General features: G+C 54.8%; 1 protein-coding gene across 15 annotated transcripts in view; it reads left to right on the top strand.

Moving 5' to 3' along the window:
* BCL11A (BCL11 transcription factor A) overlaps positions 1-17,365 on the top strand; it is a 136,945-nt gene that overhangs the window by 89,737 nt on the left and 29,843 nt on the right. The window contains exon 1 of one of the 15 annotated variants that reach the window (XM_072035219.1): positions 2,066-2,306. The exons of the other annotated variants lie outside the window; for them this stretch is intronic. Coding sequence (XP_071891320.1) covers positions 2,237-2,306 — 70 coding nt within the window. The 5' untranslated portion in view covers positions 2,066-2,236. Of the gene's footprint in view, positions 1-2,065; positions 2,307-17,365 lie in introns of those variants that run through there. 15 annotated transcript variants of the gene reach the window in all.

Here is a 17,365-nt window from a genome sequence, read left to right as displayed (position 1 = left end):
GTTTTTAGAGCACCGAGACCTCCCGTTGACCTAAGTGGCTCTGCTCCCATGGCTGGGCGCAGCCGCGACACCCAGCCCAAAGCCTGCAGCGCTCACTGGCCGGGCTGGGAGGCAAAAAGGGGTCCAGATTTGGGACCTCTGCAGGTTTTTGTGTGGGTTTGGGCTCTCGCTGCCTTCAGGGCTTTGCCCCCAAATGCAGGGCCTGGTGTCCAGCAGTGGCGACGTCGAGGGAGGAGGCTGTAGGGTGATGGCACGCTGCACCCGCAGATCTCCAAGCGCCGCGCAGGCGGTAATGAATGTGACCACTAACATAATTTATGGCGCGATTCATTATTGGTATTGGAGGGACTGTATTCTTATTTTGTCATTTGCTGTTAAAATTAATACACTCCATGCTGGCTATAAAAGTGTATTTGCATTTAATTGCAAGTCAGAATGAATTAGTGGATATGATTTAAAACCGAACTCACTTCTCGGAGAGAAGTCTTTGGTGGGGAAGGGCGAACGGCGCTGGGGCTGATTTCTCTGCTGGCCGTGGGCTGGAGGGAGGGGGCCGGCAGGGGCTCTGCTCCTTTCTTAATTCCTGAGGTTGCTTTCAGCGCAAAATGCCTTTGCCAGGAGGGGCTTAGGCAAAGTGGTCAAGCACATCTGCTCCTGGGAAGGTAGCGAGGAAAGGTTACTGGTAATAGGGCAGCAGCACAAAGGGAAAATTGTACACTGGAAGCATTAGTCTCCTCCGTGGTAGTGTGGCCAGACTGGTTTAGCAGACAGGATGATAGATGGCTTTGTCAAGGGTCCCAGGGTGTGCCCTGAACTTGAGGCACTTTGTTTATCTTGAATAGAAAGGGAAAAGCACAGACATAATCGATGTCTCGTTTTTGAGGAGGGAGGAAGAGGCAGAGGAGGAGGAGGGGGAGGCAGCGCTGGGGCTGGCCATTAACAGATGAACTTGGCCCAGGCCCAGGTTTTGATGAGAGTGTCACAGCCCCGCAGCCTCGAGCCCTTTCAATAGATGTATTTTTTTCATACCTGCTGACTGTACATCAAATGCTCCCAGGTCTTTTGGCTAAAGGCAAGAAGTGGGGGGGGGAAGACGCAGCTCCATTTTTTCCCTCTGAACCAGTTGAGACCAGTCTCTTGGCCACGCACACAGGTTCTATCATCTTTCCTGGCTCGCTGTTGGGAAAAAAGAGTTGTCGTGATGCCAGTAACCCGAGGGCCCAGGACAAAAAAGGGTTTTGGTGTTCTGAGAGGCAAATTAAACTCCGAGTGTGTGAGAGCAGGAGGGGCGGGTGCGTGCGGGTGCGCTCACGTTCGCGCCTCTGGGAGACTTCAGCAATAGCCGGAGTGAAAGCCCGTGCTGCAGAGCAGCCGGCCCGCAGTGCCCGCATGGCTGGGGACGGCAAAGCCAGGGCACGGACCCGGCGGTGTGCAGGTGGGGGGGACTCTGCCCTCGCTGCGTGTCCACGCCTGGGGTGGCTCCTGCCCCTGCCGATAACTTTACCGTGAAAAACATGAAACGGAGCCCCCGGTGCGCCTTGAGCCTGGCGTGAAGGGAAGGTGTGGGCTGGCTTTGCCCGGAGTGTTTCTAAAACCTTTTGGCCGCCCCACGTGCGGCCGCACCATCGGGTTCTGCTGTGGAGCCGCGTGTCCTCCTGCTCCCCTCGCGCACCGAGCCGCCTCGCCTGCTGGCAGCCTGCACGAGGCATCGAGGGGCTGCCTGGGAGTGAGGGGCTGGGCAGGAGCAGGGAAAAAAGGGGAGATTTTACCAGCTCTCGGTTGTTTTTTAAAGTCATGCGTTTCGCAAGGGTAGGGTTTGGCAGGGAGGTGATAGATGGGGCTGGGGCAGCCGTGAGCACCCGCTCGCAACTTCCCGAGGGCTGCGGGGCGGCGTTCGCCCCGGCGCCAAGCGCCAAACAGTCCCGAATTCATGTCTGCTTTTTTTTTTTCTTTTTAATTTTATTTTATTTTTAGGTTTGTGACTCCGCTGCGTGTTTCTGACAGTTGTTCAGCTACTTACTAGTCTTGGCAGGAGGCTGAGGCTGTAACATCCTGACATTTTTGCTTTTTAACAGGCCAGTCTCATCGTGCTGGAACAAACAGCAGCTTAACTGAATTTCACTGTAGCTGATTTGAATAACGTGTACTCTGGTCAAACAAGAAACTCCGCAAAGGAAGATCTCGGCGCCGCGTTTTCCATCCTGCTGGCACCGGGTGGATTTCCAAATGCAAAGAAATGGCACAAGTGGGAAAGCGCAGGCTTTCCCCGGCCCGAGGGGAGGTGTTGTCAACGAGGTGGAGGGCAGGTAGGAGCGGGTCACCCTCCTGTGCTGCGTGCCTTCCCGGGGCTGCAGCAGCAGGAGCCTCGCTTGGCGCTTGAGGCTCCGTCCCACGTGGCCGTCCCTGCCGCGGAGCGGGTGAGGACGTGCAGGGTGTTCAGGGCTGGGATTCCTCGGTTCCTCCCCGTCATTCGTAATGCGGTGGTTTAAAGATCCCAGCCTTGTTTCCTCTTCTTCCCCCTTTGCATTTTTAGCTTGTAGTTAATTACGTGCGGTGCACTGAACCCGGCTTTGTGGGAGAAAAGTACAAAGGCTGGGAAGAAGTTGTGGGATACAGCTCCAAGGCGTTGTGTGCCAGTGCTCTGGTTCTGGAAACCTCCCTTATGAAACTGGTTCTCCTCTTGATCTCCGAGGTGCATGTCAAACCGTAATTGGTGTGATTGCAAACTTCCCAGCTACTTGGCACCCCTGTACTTTTCCCAGGCCCTTGACTATGCATGTGCGCAGCTCTCCCTGCGCACAGGGCTCCCTGTTATCTGATGAACCAAGTATTTCCCTGCATGGCATCCATTGCACAAGGACCCGAGCACCTCAGAGACGTTCCTGAACACGAGGGGTCTGCCCCGCTTCTTTGGCCTCTCCGCCTCTCGCCCCGCATTTGAGCTCTGCAGGGATGTGGGCACTGGGTCTGGGGGATGTTGAATGCCCCGTCCCTTGGGGAAACCCACCCACTATGCCTTCAGAGGTGTTGTGGGCTTCTCCACCTTGGGGGGTAAAGGGCATCAGGAGCCACTGGGAGTTAGGTCCAAGAGACAAGCCGATAACCTTTGGGTCAAGTACCCATGTCTTAAGAGCCCACTGTAAATATCGCATGGTGCAAGCAGCGGGGCTGCAACAAGAAGTCTGCAGCAGAGCAGCTGGCTGTCCTGGAGGCTGCAGGACAAGCAGTGCAGTTTTGCTATTTCAGACTGAAACACCAACTCAAAATGAGTGCTGTGGACTAGCAACAATTTAGTTTTCTCAGCACCAAGTAGCCGAGAATGTAAGGAGGAGTTTGCAGCGCGGAGATGAGCGCGGGGAGTTCGGTACGCCACAGTGAATGAGATGCGTTATAGGTCAGCCCTTTATTTGTTTCATCACGACTTTTACACAGTTGTCATGTAATTTATGGCCGCTTTCACGTTGTCAAACATTTTCATTGCAGCTTCTTCTTAACACATTCCTGACACAAACACGGCTGCTTTAAAGGCACTGTATTGTTTCATAATCTGAGAGGAGGACTATAAACCATCAAATTACACTATCTTCAGGCTAATCTAAATGCACTACAGATTGAAATCAGAGCTCATTTGTCCCTGATGCAAATTATTAAGTTCTAATTATAAATATCCATTTAATTACCCCATACATTTTTATTCTGCAGACCCTTCTCAGCAATTCTGTCTGAGATACAGTAGATGTATAGGAGAAAATCTGCAGTAATTAATGTGCATTTCCTAAATAATAAAGAACAAACACGAGGCACTTTGTTTGTGGATGACATATCCGCGCACGCGTTTGGAGCTATCCGTGTCACGGCATCAGACACTGCATGCTAATTTAAAAAATAAGCGGAAGAGACAAACGTCGAAAGTTGAGGGGGAAATGTCTTTTTTCTTTCTGGTGGTGGGGAAGAGTTGTCCTGCTGTCCCCACGAACCAAGATGTGTCCTGTGGCGGATCGGAGGGGGCTGCTTTCTGCCAGCCTCTCCAACTCGCTGGTTTCATGCTCGACAGCATCCGAGCCGGCTGAGAAAGCCTCTCGGAGCAGTGGCAGGGGTTGCTTGCTTCGAGGGCATCCACCAGGGCAGATCCCGCTCCGAAATCCCCCTGCGTAAGTGCAGCGGCTCCCTGCAGCCCTGGGACTCTCTGGCTAGGCACAGTGGTGCAGGGTGGTGGGGATCAGCCCCAGCAGGGTTATTTATGCCCAGGTTAACAAAGAGCCTGAGCTGGTGTGGGCTGAAGCTGAGGGAAGAGCCCGGTGAACGTGGCCGGCAGCGCTTCGAGCCCAGATGAAGCTGATGTCCATCAAAATCCCCAGAGCAGCAGGGTGTGCGTCCATACACGCATCTGGGGTAAAAATCCAACAGCGTGGGTGTTCCCGTGAGTGCCACCACGGGCTTCCTTTCCCTCAGGAGTTAGAGCCGTGTTTGTACCTGCTGCTGGGATGATGGAGCAGGCCTGGGTGGTATCAGTAATGCTAAACACAAATTTGCTTGGAATTTCCTCCGACGTATATCCCACTAAAACCGCATTCATTTGGTCATTTAGGAAGACGAGTGGCTGCAGCAGTCTCCTCAGTTCCCAAGTCACTTTATCCTTGTTTATTGCAATCAGATTATCCTAAACTTTGTTTTATGGTCGCAGGACGCTAGGAAGAAAATCACAAAAGTGTGAAAAGTGCTGGAAGGAGCCTAAGGACCTTCTTAGAAAGAAAACAAACTGCACCCAAGCCTGATTTCCTAAATAAGGAATAATTGCCTTAGCTCTTCTGAAGGCAGTATCTGCTTTGGAAAGAGCAGCCAGTCTTTCCTGTTTTGTTTCCTTTTTTTATTTTTTGTTTCCAACTTGCATCCCAGTTCTTGTACCCATTTCTGCTTTGAAACCCATTTTTTATTGTGATTCCTGCGTGGTGCAGTCACCGTGCAGATAATCCCCTGCTTGAGATCCTGCATCTTGTCGTATCTGTTATGCAGAAACTCTGACCACCGCCTAACCCACGATTATTCTTATTCTTGCTGCTATTGTGTGGCGCAAGCGTGCCGCTCGCCACGTTAATGTTGGGTAGGGTGCTCCCGCTAGGGTTGCAAGTGTACGAGCCGTCCCGTTACATCCTTTGCCTGGCAGAAATACCGGCCTGGGTTTCGTCTTCGGGACCCCTCTGTGTCTCACCCGGCTGGTCTGCATCGCCAAAATGCAGACAGCCAAATGCGTGTGCTGCTGGGAACCCCGGCGACGGGTGCGCTCAGGGGGCTGCCTTTTGCTCTGGGGTTGGAGAGGGCGGCCAAGGAGAGCATCTTGCTGTTTCTCCAACGGGTCCTGCTTTGCCTGGCCCTGCTGTGCATCCACTGAAACGGACAACTGTGGTCTGTGTGCAGTTAGTTCTTGCTTATTTTATCTCCTGGAAGAAACGAAGTCCAACAGGCTTTTACCCGCCGAGCCTACAGAGAAAACAGGCAGGCAATTTTTGTTTCAATCTACGCGTCTCTCCGGAGCGCTAGTTCCAGAGACTGATCAATAGGTTTTATTGTAGACCTCACTGTCTCTAAAAGCACCGTGACCTTATCCCAACTAAAAATAGCACTTGCTCTTGCTGCCTGCAGAACCTTGACCTGTGAAAACCCATTTGCACGTGTGGGCAGCCGTGCATCCGAGGCAAGCGCGCGCTGGCACGTCCTGGGAGCAGGCTGCCCGCTGCCCGCGGTGGACGTGGATGCGAGGAAGGAGAGGGGGATGCTCCAGGAGCATCCCTTCCCACGGGACACAGCTCTGCTGTTTCCGCTGGGAGAGCTGCTTGGGGAAGTGCTGGTGTCTGAAGCGTTTTCTGCTTCTAAATTGTTCTCCAGGTAGGACGGAGGAAGGCTGCCTCTGTAAGGCAGCGGGTGGCCAGCGGGTGCTTCCCACTGGCAGAGTGGTGCTCGGAAAGGGATGGTGGAAAAGCCTGACAGAGGACAGCCTTTCATGCTTTCCCCAGCCATAAAGGGCTTGCTCGGTGTCCCCAACGCAAAAAAAGGGACACCAGGAGGGGAGGTGGAAGGGATCCCTACCCAGTCCCTCCCTGGGCTGCATGCTGGAGGTTAAACAGCATCCCAGTGGGAATGGTCTGCTGGGGGCAGAACAATATTGCAGGGCTGTAAAAGGGGGCATTTTGTTCTGCTAACAAAAGCCACGACTGTTGCTGCCTCCTGACTTGGAAGAGGTCGCTGGTGGGGATTGGGACTGGGACTGGGACTGGGACTGGGACTGGGACTGGGACTGGGACTGGGACTGGGACTGGGCAGCCCGGGCTGTTGCAGGCACCAGTTCCTCTTTGGTGACACAAAATGTCCGCTCCGGCTCCCCTCATGCACAGGCTATTCTTAGCCAGTGTCACTCAGTTATCTGAGAGTGGCGCTTTTAGCTGCCATCTAAGTGCCTGACACTCGGGTTTACAGCAGATTAAATTAAATTTTAGGTTAGTTTGGCTTTACTGGGAGTAGACAAAAGCAGCAGCTGCCGTGGAAATGTAATCTGGCACCGGCGAGGATGGGGAGCCCTTGCTGGTTTTTCCCCTCCTCCCCTTCCCTTGGAGGGTCTCCGTGTGCAGGTGACAATTTGGGGATTAGGTTCATAAAACCAGGAGGAAGAGCGAGTGCACAGGACCAGAGCCTGTCCTTGGTGCCAAGCCCGGGATAAATAGCACCCACTGCCTGACCAGTTCATTGCTGCAATCCATTTCCTAGGCTTCCAGGCGTGTTTCTGTCAATTATTTTGGGGTAAAAAGAGACAGGCCTATGGGAAGACGCTGCTGAAGTACGTTCTGCCCTGAAAACACATCAGGTGAAAGCTGGCTGCTCCTCAAGCGGGTCCTGGAGCCTTCCTCTGGGGGTGAGGACACCAGTGGGGCCCAGCACCTCACTGTGGGGTCTGGCGTTGATACCAGCAGGGGCTGATGGCACAGGCGGGCTGGAAGTGGCCCCGCAGGCATCGGCTCGTGGCTGTGTGTCGGCAAGGATGGAGGCACGGCACGTCCCCTGCAGCTCCAGAGACTGGTCAGAGGTGGGATCACCTTAAAAACGACCCCCTTCTGCTGGGTCGTTGGCATGAGGGATGGCCACACCAGGTGGATGAGTGTGGGGAGAGGGGCTCCCCATACAGACAGGGTCCGTATCAGAGACTGAGTTCTTCTGGGCCAGTTATTGATGGAAAAAGGCCCAGGAGGAGACATCTCTCTGACATCCTCCGCGTGAAGGGCGTTCTTAGACACCAGGTCTAATATCGCCGCTCGCTCTCTATCTCTGAAGGTAGGTTGATAGGGATCAAAGACACCTCGCAAGATCAAGATGCAGCTGGACCTGCTCCAGAACCGCTTTCTTAATAACCTCCTTCAAGAAGGGAAGGGGAGAGGCTGGCTGCCCAATGATCGGCAAGGCCGCTAATGGCAGGGGATATTTTTCTCTTTAGCAGGCTGAGCGTGCCCCAGGGCGGCTGGCACCCTGCCCTCCTGGCAGCAGGCATCAGCCCGGCCGTGCCCGCGTCCCGTGGTGGGGGACTTCCCGAGGCTGGAGCGTGAGGGGCAGCGAGCAGGAGCAGGCAGGTGTTCAAAAAGGGAATTGCCGAATTAAAGCGCAATCTGTCCAGGGTTGCCCAGACACATCTCATCTTGGAAAGCAGCAGAGAGGCAGAGGCTGAACGTCCTGTTTTGGGGGCAGGATGCCGCACGGCGCGGTGGAGAGGCAAGGAGACACTTTCACACCTTCTCCCCCTGCACCTGGCCAGGGAATTGCTGCCGAGGACGACCTCACGTTGGGAGCTTGTGGCACCGATGTGCTGCTGTGCTTCGCCTGGACTCCTCCATCGCTGCCCTGCTCGTTACTGGCCTTCCCATTTAATTGCCTCCCAACGTGGGATTGCCTGCTGCAGCTGTGGTTTGTGTGCAGGGTGCATGTCAGGGCGCTGTGGAGTGCTGGCCGGGTGCCTCCACACCTAAGGGAGGACGGGTGGTTTTGCAGGGACTGGGAGACCCACCGAGCCCCAGCCTCTTCTTGGGCAAAGAGCAAAATGGAAACAGCTGCGGTTTCTCTGCCGAGCCCTGCTTTTGGGTTCAGACAGATCACCCCGTTAAATTTGTCAGCTTTTTGATACGGGGTTGGCACAGAGGCAGGAGATTGACACGGCTGCTCCAGGAGGTCACTTCTCCCCTTGCAGCCTGGGGCCATGCAGGCTGGGAGTGCAGCCCCAAGTTTTGTTCCTGGTGCTGCTCCTAATTCACCGGAGGGGCTTGGAGGGTCACAAATCAGGCAGCTCAGCGTGGTGTTGGTTTTGCTGTGGGAAGTGTGGGATTTGGTCTCTGAATTTCAGCATGTGGCAGCGTGTTCATCTGAAAAATGAGGTTTTTTAGCAGGTAGTCGTTGCACTGGAAAGCGTGGTGTGGTGGAGCTGCACCTGGGGGTGAATACAGGAGCAGCTTTGGCTGGCAAAGAGAAGAGAAATTCAGAAAACTTTTGGTCACTGCACCAAAATCTAAACGCCTTTCCTTTTATTTCCATGCAATTCTTCCCCTGGACTTTCTGTTTGGAAGCCAAATGGAAACTGCGCTGTAAGCCCTGCGCTAATTATAGCGTGTACCTCCCAGGAAGGTTTTTAGGTTTAAATTATGAATGACCGCACAACAGCCCGGCAGCCTCGCTGAGAAATGGGTGCCTGCTCGCATTATCTTCGTCAGAGCGGTGTCACGCCAGGACCGCTTGCTCTGTGCAGGTCGGTGGTGGCGCATAGATCTGTGGGCACAGCTCTAGGTGGCCCTCACCTCCAGGTGGCTGGCCAGCAGGAGTTTTGTGCTAAGCAGGAGGTGTATCTCAGCATCCTCACCGCCCCGACACACCAACAGGCAGCGTGGCTTTGAGATGGGTGTCACTGCCGGCAGCCCCCTTTTTGGGGTGTTGCGTGCCTCTGGCGGTCAGGGGAGGGACTGGTTGGTGTCTGGGGCCATGGGGCCGTGGGCTCGGTGCTGCTGCTCTTTCTAAGAAGCTCGTGCAAAGCCAGTTTTCGATTCCCCAACTCTTGAATTTGCATTTGGGCTACGATATGTAATGCAGTCACATTCAAACAGTGTTTGCATAATTCACACCTCGTGTCTGGTGGGAGAAAAAGTGAAGCGTTTCCTTAAATTAACAAAAACCTGTAATTATTTGTTTCTAAATGTTGAAATTGGAGAGAAAGGCATCTCCCTGCATTTTATTATTTGTATAATTTGTTTTTCCTGTTGTTTCAGAATAATTTTGTTGTGTGTTTGCTAGGAAGTGGCAGCATCTGCTAATTTTCAGAGCAATCATAACGCTGGTGACATAAAGACTTGAGGCCAGAAGTGGGGCCAACACCTTATTCGCAAGCATTCAGATTTATTTTGGTGCCGTGCTTCCCTGCTCGCAGAGGGCCGCGGCGTTCAGCATAATGCGGGGACGGAGATTTGGCCCTAAGCAATCGTTTCTGCTGCGTTAGGGTCAGATTGCGGAGCCCTTACTCATCCCGGGAAGTATTTATTAACCTTCATGGAACAATGGCTGTAATGAGATTACCTGGGTAAGTGCTTCGCTGTCGGAAAGGAAGCTGCAGGGCCTGGACCCACGGGCATTTGGGGAGAGGCGAGGAGGGCGGCTGGCCCTGCTGCCAGCTTTCTGACCGCTGCTGGGCTCGGCCACCCGGCCGGGAGTTCACGCTTGCACCCTTCGGAGCAGCGCTTCAGCTCTGCGTTGGCTTTCCTGGATCAGCCACGTTAAGAAGGGGGGAAAAAAAAAAAAAAGAAAAAGAGAAAAAAAAACACAGCGTCTGAGTGATGTGAACGAAGTAATTGACTATCAGTATCAAGAATTACTGCAAAACCATGCAGGGGACAAGTCAGAACAGCCCTTCGCAAAACTCGGCAACAAAGAGCGGCTCAAACACACCCTTGAGTCTAGCGAGCTGTAAATTGAGCTCGAGTCGGACGAATACTTCTGGGCTTTGTGGACGTTTTTGTGTCTGCTGCGAGTGATTCAGTACCACACATGATGTGTCTTTGGTCTCCAAAAAGCAGCAGCAATTGCTGGGCTCTGCCGAGCACCCGGAGCAGCGGTTAGTGCCGCTCTGCCGCAAAGTGGCTTTGGTCCTCCCAAACCAGCAGCAATTTCCGTGATTCCCACCTCATTTTCCCACCCAGCTGTATGTACTTCTTAAAAAAAAAAATGCAGGGAGGTGGAACGACTGCTCGGTCATCTTTTTGTGGCTGTTTTTCACACTAGGGAGAAGCAAAGGCAGGGGATCTTGTGCCATGTGAGCGCACCGATCTTTCTATCAGGAGCTCCACACCCATTTCTTCCTACAGGTTAGAGACACATTTTTGGCACTGGGCACAGTAAGCGTTCCAACATGTTTTTAATCTGCAGCTCTCGCGTCTGTAAAGGTCTGGTGTCGTGGCTCTGGCTGCATGCACACATTTCAAGGTACCTGAGCGCTGCAAAATGCAGAATGGGGGTAAAATACGGTGCCACAGATTTAGTCTGCTGGTGGTAGTTGGCTCTGTGTTTGTTCCGCCTGTCCTTCGGGGACGCTTTGCGTGTTCTCAGCTTTTTCCCCATGAGACCGGATGCCTCTTGTAGATTTCGAGGGATCTGTCAGGAGGCTGCTAATAGCCCCTTCTGATACTTGCTGCATCTATTCCTAAATGCTGCAAGCTGCCAGCTGCGTTTGCAAGGAGCGCAAAGCGAAATGCCTGGAGTTGTTCGCTTCCTCATCAGAGTGAGCTGAAACGCTGAAACGCATTGCCAAAATCCACCGACCTCTTTCTGTTGACCTGGGTGTTGGAGCGGGCTCCAGATCCTGATTTCATTCCTTCTCCCTTTGCCTGAGACACCGAGCGTGACAACTTAAGGTTTTTTTTTCCCCCCTCTTCTCCGTGTGGCATTGCCAGAGCCCTTCCTCAGCTGGCTTTGCGTAGTGCTGGTGGCTTTGTGGCCCTGCTGTGCGCTGCCACAGCCCGCTGCACTTCTCAGATGCTGTCTGCTGCGGGCAGGGACGAGCAGAGGGTGCCAGGGGACCCCCTGGTCACCGTGTGCAGGCAGTGATGCTCTCAACGCTGGCCAAGCATCCCGACTTGTCTCCTTCAGGGCTTCTCTCAATCCAGTGAGCTGTGAGCGGTGCCGGTGGCGGGGAGGAGGGAGGAGGAGATGGATTATCCCTCTCTGGCTCTGGGCAGATTCAGCAGTTGCCCTTGGTCCTTTCACCTCCTCGGGGCCGTGTAAGGGTTACAGCATTTTAGACGTTTCCCCAAGTGTCAGCATGCGGAGCGCCATTACGAAGAGACGAGATGAATGGCCAAAACGTAGGGGCAAAATAAATTAAGAGAGTGCAGAAGCCGCAAACAAGCCATTTGCTACGAATAACGAAAGCTTGCAGTTGCAAGGCGGTGGGTGCATCCTCCAGTCCATTTCGGTGATGTTTATAAATCAGGGTAACAAAAAGCGAGCCCTTATTAGGCCCGTGTGACATTAAAGGTTCGTTCAGCTTCAGAGCCTGGCTGACGGTGGCTGGGTGGATGATGACAGCCGGGCTGCTCCCCTGGGGTCGCCGTGCCCCGAGAGGGGCTGACCAGCTTGGCCGCTTCCCGCGGGTGAAAGCGTCACCAGCTCACGTTGCTGCTGCTTCTTGGGAGCTTCACCTTCTCCTTAGGCTCCCGTTTCTCCCTGTTTGTGGCTCTCCGTGGCTCTGCCCCCTGATGTGCTGCCCCTTATTCCTTCCCCGTGCCCCTCTGCTTCTCGTGGAGCAGCCGCTGTGCTTCCCGGCTGTCCCCTGCGCTCAGGCTGCCCCGGTGAGCGTGTCTGTGGGGTCCTTGGCCACGCCGATGCCCTCCTGATGCTCCACTTCATTTCCTGCGCTCAGGAACACGTAGCGGGCGGAGAGAGGTGCTCCTAAGTGAGCGCTGCTATATTGCCACCCATAAATGTCACGGTAATGGAACGTTATAACCCAAAGACGCCCGTAGATCACTCGAACCATTTTAGGCATATGTTCCGCTTCTGCCACCTGCTCTCCACCCATTTGTTTGTGTTTGGGACAGGAAGGCCGCTGCCCGCGGGGCCAGGAGAAGGACGGGCAGGTGCCGAGGGTGCGAGGGCAGCACGGGCAGAGGCCCCGGCTCCACCGTCCCACCCTTGCCCTGCTGCAAAATGTGCCCGGCCAGCGGGACTCAGCAGGGCGTGCCACAGCTCCGGCGTGAGAGGGCGTTGATGGAAAGCCACGACTTATCTGAGCCGGCTCAACACCTTCGGAAGGTCTGGTGTGGGCGAGGGGGCCTCCAAAGCTTTGGCGCGGCCGAAAGCCCACGGTGCCGCCGCCGCCCCAGCTTGCTGCGCCGCGCCATGTAACGCGGTCGCACAATGGGCCTTTAAATCCTAGTCAAGAAGGCAGACAATGGAAGGTCAGAGTTTAAAAGAGAAAGTGTGCCTCAGACTGATGTAATTCCCCTTCTCCCCCCTTCTCTTCGTGCGAATCCTTTGATATTTGAGCAGGGAAATCCTCTTTATCAGGAAACTCCACCTCCTCTTATCTCAGACTCCCTCGGAAGTGCTATCTGCTCTCCTGTGCGTCGTGCCGGCCAGCCTGGGCTGCTGGGAAGCCTCTCCACACTGGCACCCTTCCCTCCTCTTCATCCCATTTCGTGGACAGAGCAAGACTCAAGGATCACACCAGGGGCTGGCTTGCAGCAAGCACCCTCTGCCTAATGACCCCAGGGGAGCTGAGAAACGCAGAGGCTGCTCCCTGCCCTCTGCCCTGCGCTCAGCCGGTGGGGCGGTGGGGACAGCCTCCCCTTGGAGGCCGAGGAGCTGGAGGAGGCCATGGCCAGCGGAGAAGAGGCAAGGACAGGGAAGCTCCGCAGTGGTCGCCGGTTTCTGCCCCTGCTAGAGGAGCCATCACTGACGTTGCACGTCAGTGCTGTGCACGCCGCCGTGTGCTGCAGCGCCCGGGCACGCGTGCTGCGCAGAGGAGCCAGCAGCAGCACCTCGTGGCGCTGCCCTCGCTGACAGTGGCTATCGAGGTGCAGATGGTGAAGCCTGCCCACGTTTGTGATCCAGCGCAGCGAATTGGGATCTGCCTCGGCTGCTCGTTGTGTGCAGCAACCTGTTTTATAGTGGATCAGGCTGGCCATGCTGCTGCAGAGCAGAACTTGGTCAGGACCAGTGTCCTGTTCCTGGCCTGGCCGGTGCAGGGGCCTTGCAAGAGCAGAAGAAACAAAGCAGGTGGGGGTTACCTGCCCCTGCTGTGCTCTCCTGTCTTCCCTGCGGCATCGCAGCCCTGGTCCATCCCCGGTTCTCCCTTGAGGTTACACCCATCTGCTCTGCTCACCTGCGTGTGTTTTGCCTGAAACGGGGCTTGGGAGGTTGTACGGCGCTGATTATTGCATCAGAGAGTTTGTGTTTCTTAACCTCCACGCAACGTGCCCCAGTAAAACTTGTTACCGCTCTTCACTTGCTCTAATCAACAACTGCAAAGCTGGAAAAAGGAAGAGTCCCTCTGTGCGTGCTGAAGGCCGCCGGGCGTCTCTGCAGGCCTCTGGAGCTCTGGAGACCAAAGAGCTTCTGCTCTTCTCCTGCTCCATGGAAAATCAGGTCTCCACTTTCCCCCGAGCTGTCCTGAGTCACAGAGGGGCCAGCTCCTCTTCCACACCAGCAGCTCTCAGTGCTGTACCTGCACTGACCCCACCAGGGGGGGTTTGTTTGCCTTCGGAGGGGAGCGCGGAGATGTGCCTAACGCGTTTTTTTGTGGCTTGCCATTCCTTCCAGCCCGCTCTTCCAACTTGTTACAGCCTGGAAATTGGCGTGGCTGGGAGGAGACGGTGTCCGTGCCATGGTGCAACGGGTGAGGAAACGCTGCTGGTGCTTGGGCAGTGCATGCAGATTCTTACAGACTTCAGTTTCGGCCCAGATTAGAGCTTCGTTAGCTGAAAATAACAAAAAGGGAGCTGTCAGAATCAGAGCTGAAATATTCGCGTGATGAACCATGCTACCGGGTAGCCATTAGCACTTCATGTCCGTGTGAATAGCACCTGTGAGTGTTTTATTGGTGACAGAGCAGGGAGGCTGGGCAGAAAACGGCATTCATTTCCAAGCAGGCGCCTTGCTTTAATTGCAGCCCTGTCCTGTCGGGGGCGAAGCCTTTCTCCCAGCCCCTCGTGCCCACCCCGCGTCCTCGGCGTGTTTTCCAGCCCGTGCGTCGATGACCACGAGTTGCTGCTGGTTTTTATTTATGGAAGGCTTTCGGGAGACAGCCCTCGGGCGGGCGGTGTTTCAGGTCGGTTCTCTGCGATGAATACGTGCTCGGCGGTTGCTCAACTTTTGTTTGTGAAACGTGGATTTTGGGTTTCTGGCGAGTTTTGCCTGCGTGCGTGCATGGGTCCGTGTGGCTGCTGCCTTGACTCGTACGGGCGGGGACATCAGGGCCCACGGAGCCTGAATGCCGCAGAAATCTCCACGTGGGGTGCAAAAAACGTGCCTGGGGTGCCAAAAATGTGCCTGTGGTGCTTTGACTCCTCGTCCTTCCTTCCTTTCCTCCTTCCTTCCTGCAGAAGCCATAACAGCGCTGGCACCCGTAACATGGAGTCTTGCTCTTTTCTTCTGGGAGCGCGAGGTTAATGGGAAAAACATGGCCCGGCCGCTGCTCCTCAGCCCTACAAATCTGTTTGTTTGTTTTTCCCCACATGGCTCCGGCCACGTGGTCGGGATGCTCGCGGCCTCGCAAGACGGTAGCGGGGTTTGTGCCCGGGCAGATCCATGGGACGGGGCCCCACAGCCCGGGCCCACGGCTCCCAGCGCTGCAGGCTGGCCCCGGCCGCTCTCCCCTCGGCGGCCACGGTTTGGAACCGCGTGAAAGAGCCCAAGCCCTTCGCTGGGTTTTGGCTTCTTCGGCTCTAACATAAGCAGCTTTAATCAACATAAACACTTGCAGTCGGTGTAGGTTGCTGTGTTTAATAAAGGGTGAGGGTTTTTTTTCCTCCCTTTCCTTTCTTTTCTTCTTTCTTTTCATCCCTCATTTTGCATTCTGCGGCGCTCAATGAGCGTTTAATCCCTGCCCTTCTGTCTGTTGAGATATTATGTTTTTTTAATAGTGCTTGTTTATGACTAAGGTCAAAGACTATTTCAGAACAAAAATTAGACTTAGTTCATAATTGAGTACATATGTATGTTACTGTTTATTTTTATAGTTTGCTAATTTATTTTTAAACAGCTCGGTTGAGCCAACATGTTTATAGGTCTGTTTATCACATGTCTTGCCAGTCGGAGTGCTAAAAGACACATGCTTTTCAATAGCACAGATCCGGAGTTAAATTAGATAATACCGTCAGGTAGCAATTTAATTACATTAATTGAATGTTTAGGTTGAAATGTAGTTTTGCAAAGGCTATAATGGAATACATTTATAAGTGTCTGTGAATAAATCTTGGCATTTAAAATGTTATTTGAGCCTGCTGAGGGAGAAGTGGAGCTCTATCAAAGGTTTTTGTGAGGGGAGCGGGTCGCTGGTGTCGCCGGTGCCCAAAGCGCGGCTTCGCCAAGTGCCAGCAAAGGTGCCAGCACCTTCCTCTCCGTGGGCACTGCAGGGAAACGCGGCGCTCAAAGGAGAGAAAACACCGCTTTGTGGTAAAGCAAAGGTCACCAGCACCGGCCCGGCTGGCCTGGCTTGGGCTCGGGCCAAGGGCACAGAGAACAAAGCCTCCGAGTCGTTTCCTTCTTGCCTTGCCCTCCCGCCCGCAGCCTCCGGCCGCCTGGGGCTCGGTCTCAGACTGGGAGCGAGAATAACTCATGCAGACACAGATCACCATGGGGGGACCTGCCTCGAGGGGCTCGGGCAGTTTCAAATCCTGGTGACCGTGGCATTGAAGCAGGGCCAACCTTGCAAGCTCTGCCCCGGCCCATGCTGTGCTGATGTTTGATGCCGCGTTCGGCCACCGAGCGTCTTTCGGTTGGGGCTGTAATCGCCCCTTCCCGTGGCAGATGGCTGTGAGTTATTCACATGATGGAGCCTGATCCTGTGCGCCGGGGTCGGAGGGCAGCATTACGCCTCTCGCTCAGGTGAGGGGAGTGTTTGCGCAGGAGAGGCGCAGCACAGGGAGGAGAAACACCCGCCTGTACGAGCCCTGATGGCGAGATAAGGGCTGCTGCGAGCCTGTGCTGGCGCTCCGCAGAGGGCAGAGGGCTGTGCACGAGCCCACGTGGAGAAGATGTTTGTCCAGCTGAAGCCAAGCCCTCTTGCTCACGCAGCCGACGAGTGATTTCCCCAACCTGGCAGCTGCTGGTCCGGATTTTACCTGCGGGCTCCGACCGTGTGCTGCCAGCCCTGGCCGGCGTTGCCACCAGGACAGCCAGGGACCTGGCACGCCACCGTGGGAGAGCAGCTTTGGTGGGGCACGGGGGGCTCCTGACCCACGGGGACAGCGAGCAGAAGCTGTGAATGAGCCATGCTCTTCAGCCCAGATGTAGGCTTAATCCTCAGCGTAAACATTTCCAAATAATGTATTGTTAGGATGGGGAGAGGGAGAATTCTTCTGTTTGATGGTGCCCAAGAACAACAGGCTAGGGTAGGAGAGGACAGGAGACACTGCTCTTACGCTGTTTGTTTTTGCAGCTTCTGAATGCGCTGCTTTCCAAGCAAAACATCACCACGAAGGTGCCGGACAGCCTTTCTGCCCACACCGCGTTGCAGCTCATTTCGTGATGCGAACGGAGGAAGCCTGGTTTCAAAAGAAAATATGAATATAAACAAAAGCAGCAGGAGGTCATAGGTTGGTTTTTATCAGGGCCGAAAGAAGGATAAGGGGTACCGAAAGGACAGGTCCTGCCTGGGCTGCATTCCTGGGCCAGGGTTGGCCATCAATGGCTGGGGGGCTTCCTGCTGCCCCTGCGGTTTGGGGTGGTCAGCTGAGGGTGGCTTTTATTTCCACCTTTGCTGACTATGCCCAGGCAAATACTCGTCCCTAGAGAGGGGTCGAGACAGGGGCCTGAGAGCAGAAGGAATAATGAGCATCTGCAGGTGACCACAGACCTCTGAAGCACGCAGGTGGCTGAGGAGTGGCCATACCATATTCCTCTCCCCAGTCCTACTTTGTTGCTTTCCACAGCGTGCAGCTTCTCTGCTTGGGCTTTGCTGGGACTGAAGTTTCATCCTGCGCCTTTTTGTACACCCAGGACCCACCGCAGGACACTGCACCGACACGAGCAAGCCAGCTGGTGCTGTGGGAGCGGCGCTGCCTGTGCCTCGCCATGCTCTGCTGGCCCCAGCCACGTGTCCCCACCAAACCCGTTCAAGAGCGCCGGCAGG

Source organism: Anas platyrhynchos, chromosome 3 (assembly GCF_047663525.1).
Source record: "Anas platyrhynchos isolate ZD024472 breed Pekin duck chromosome 3, IASCAAS_PekinDuck_T2T, whole genome shotgun sequence".
Classification (NCBI taxonomy): domain Eukaryota; kingdom Metazoa; phylum Chordata; class Aves; order Anseriformes; family Anatidae; genus Anas; species Anas platyrhynchos.
Note: the sequence above shows the minus strand (reverse complement) of the source record. Positions and strands in the feature narration are given on the sequence as shown.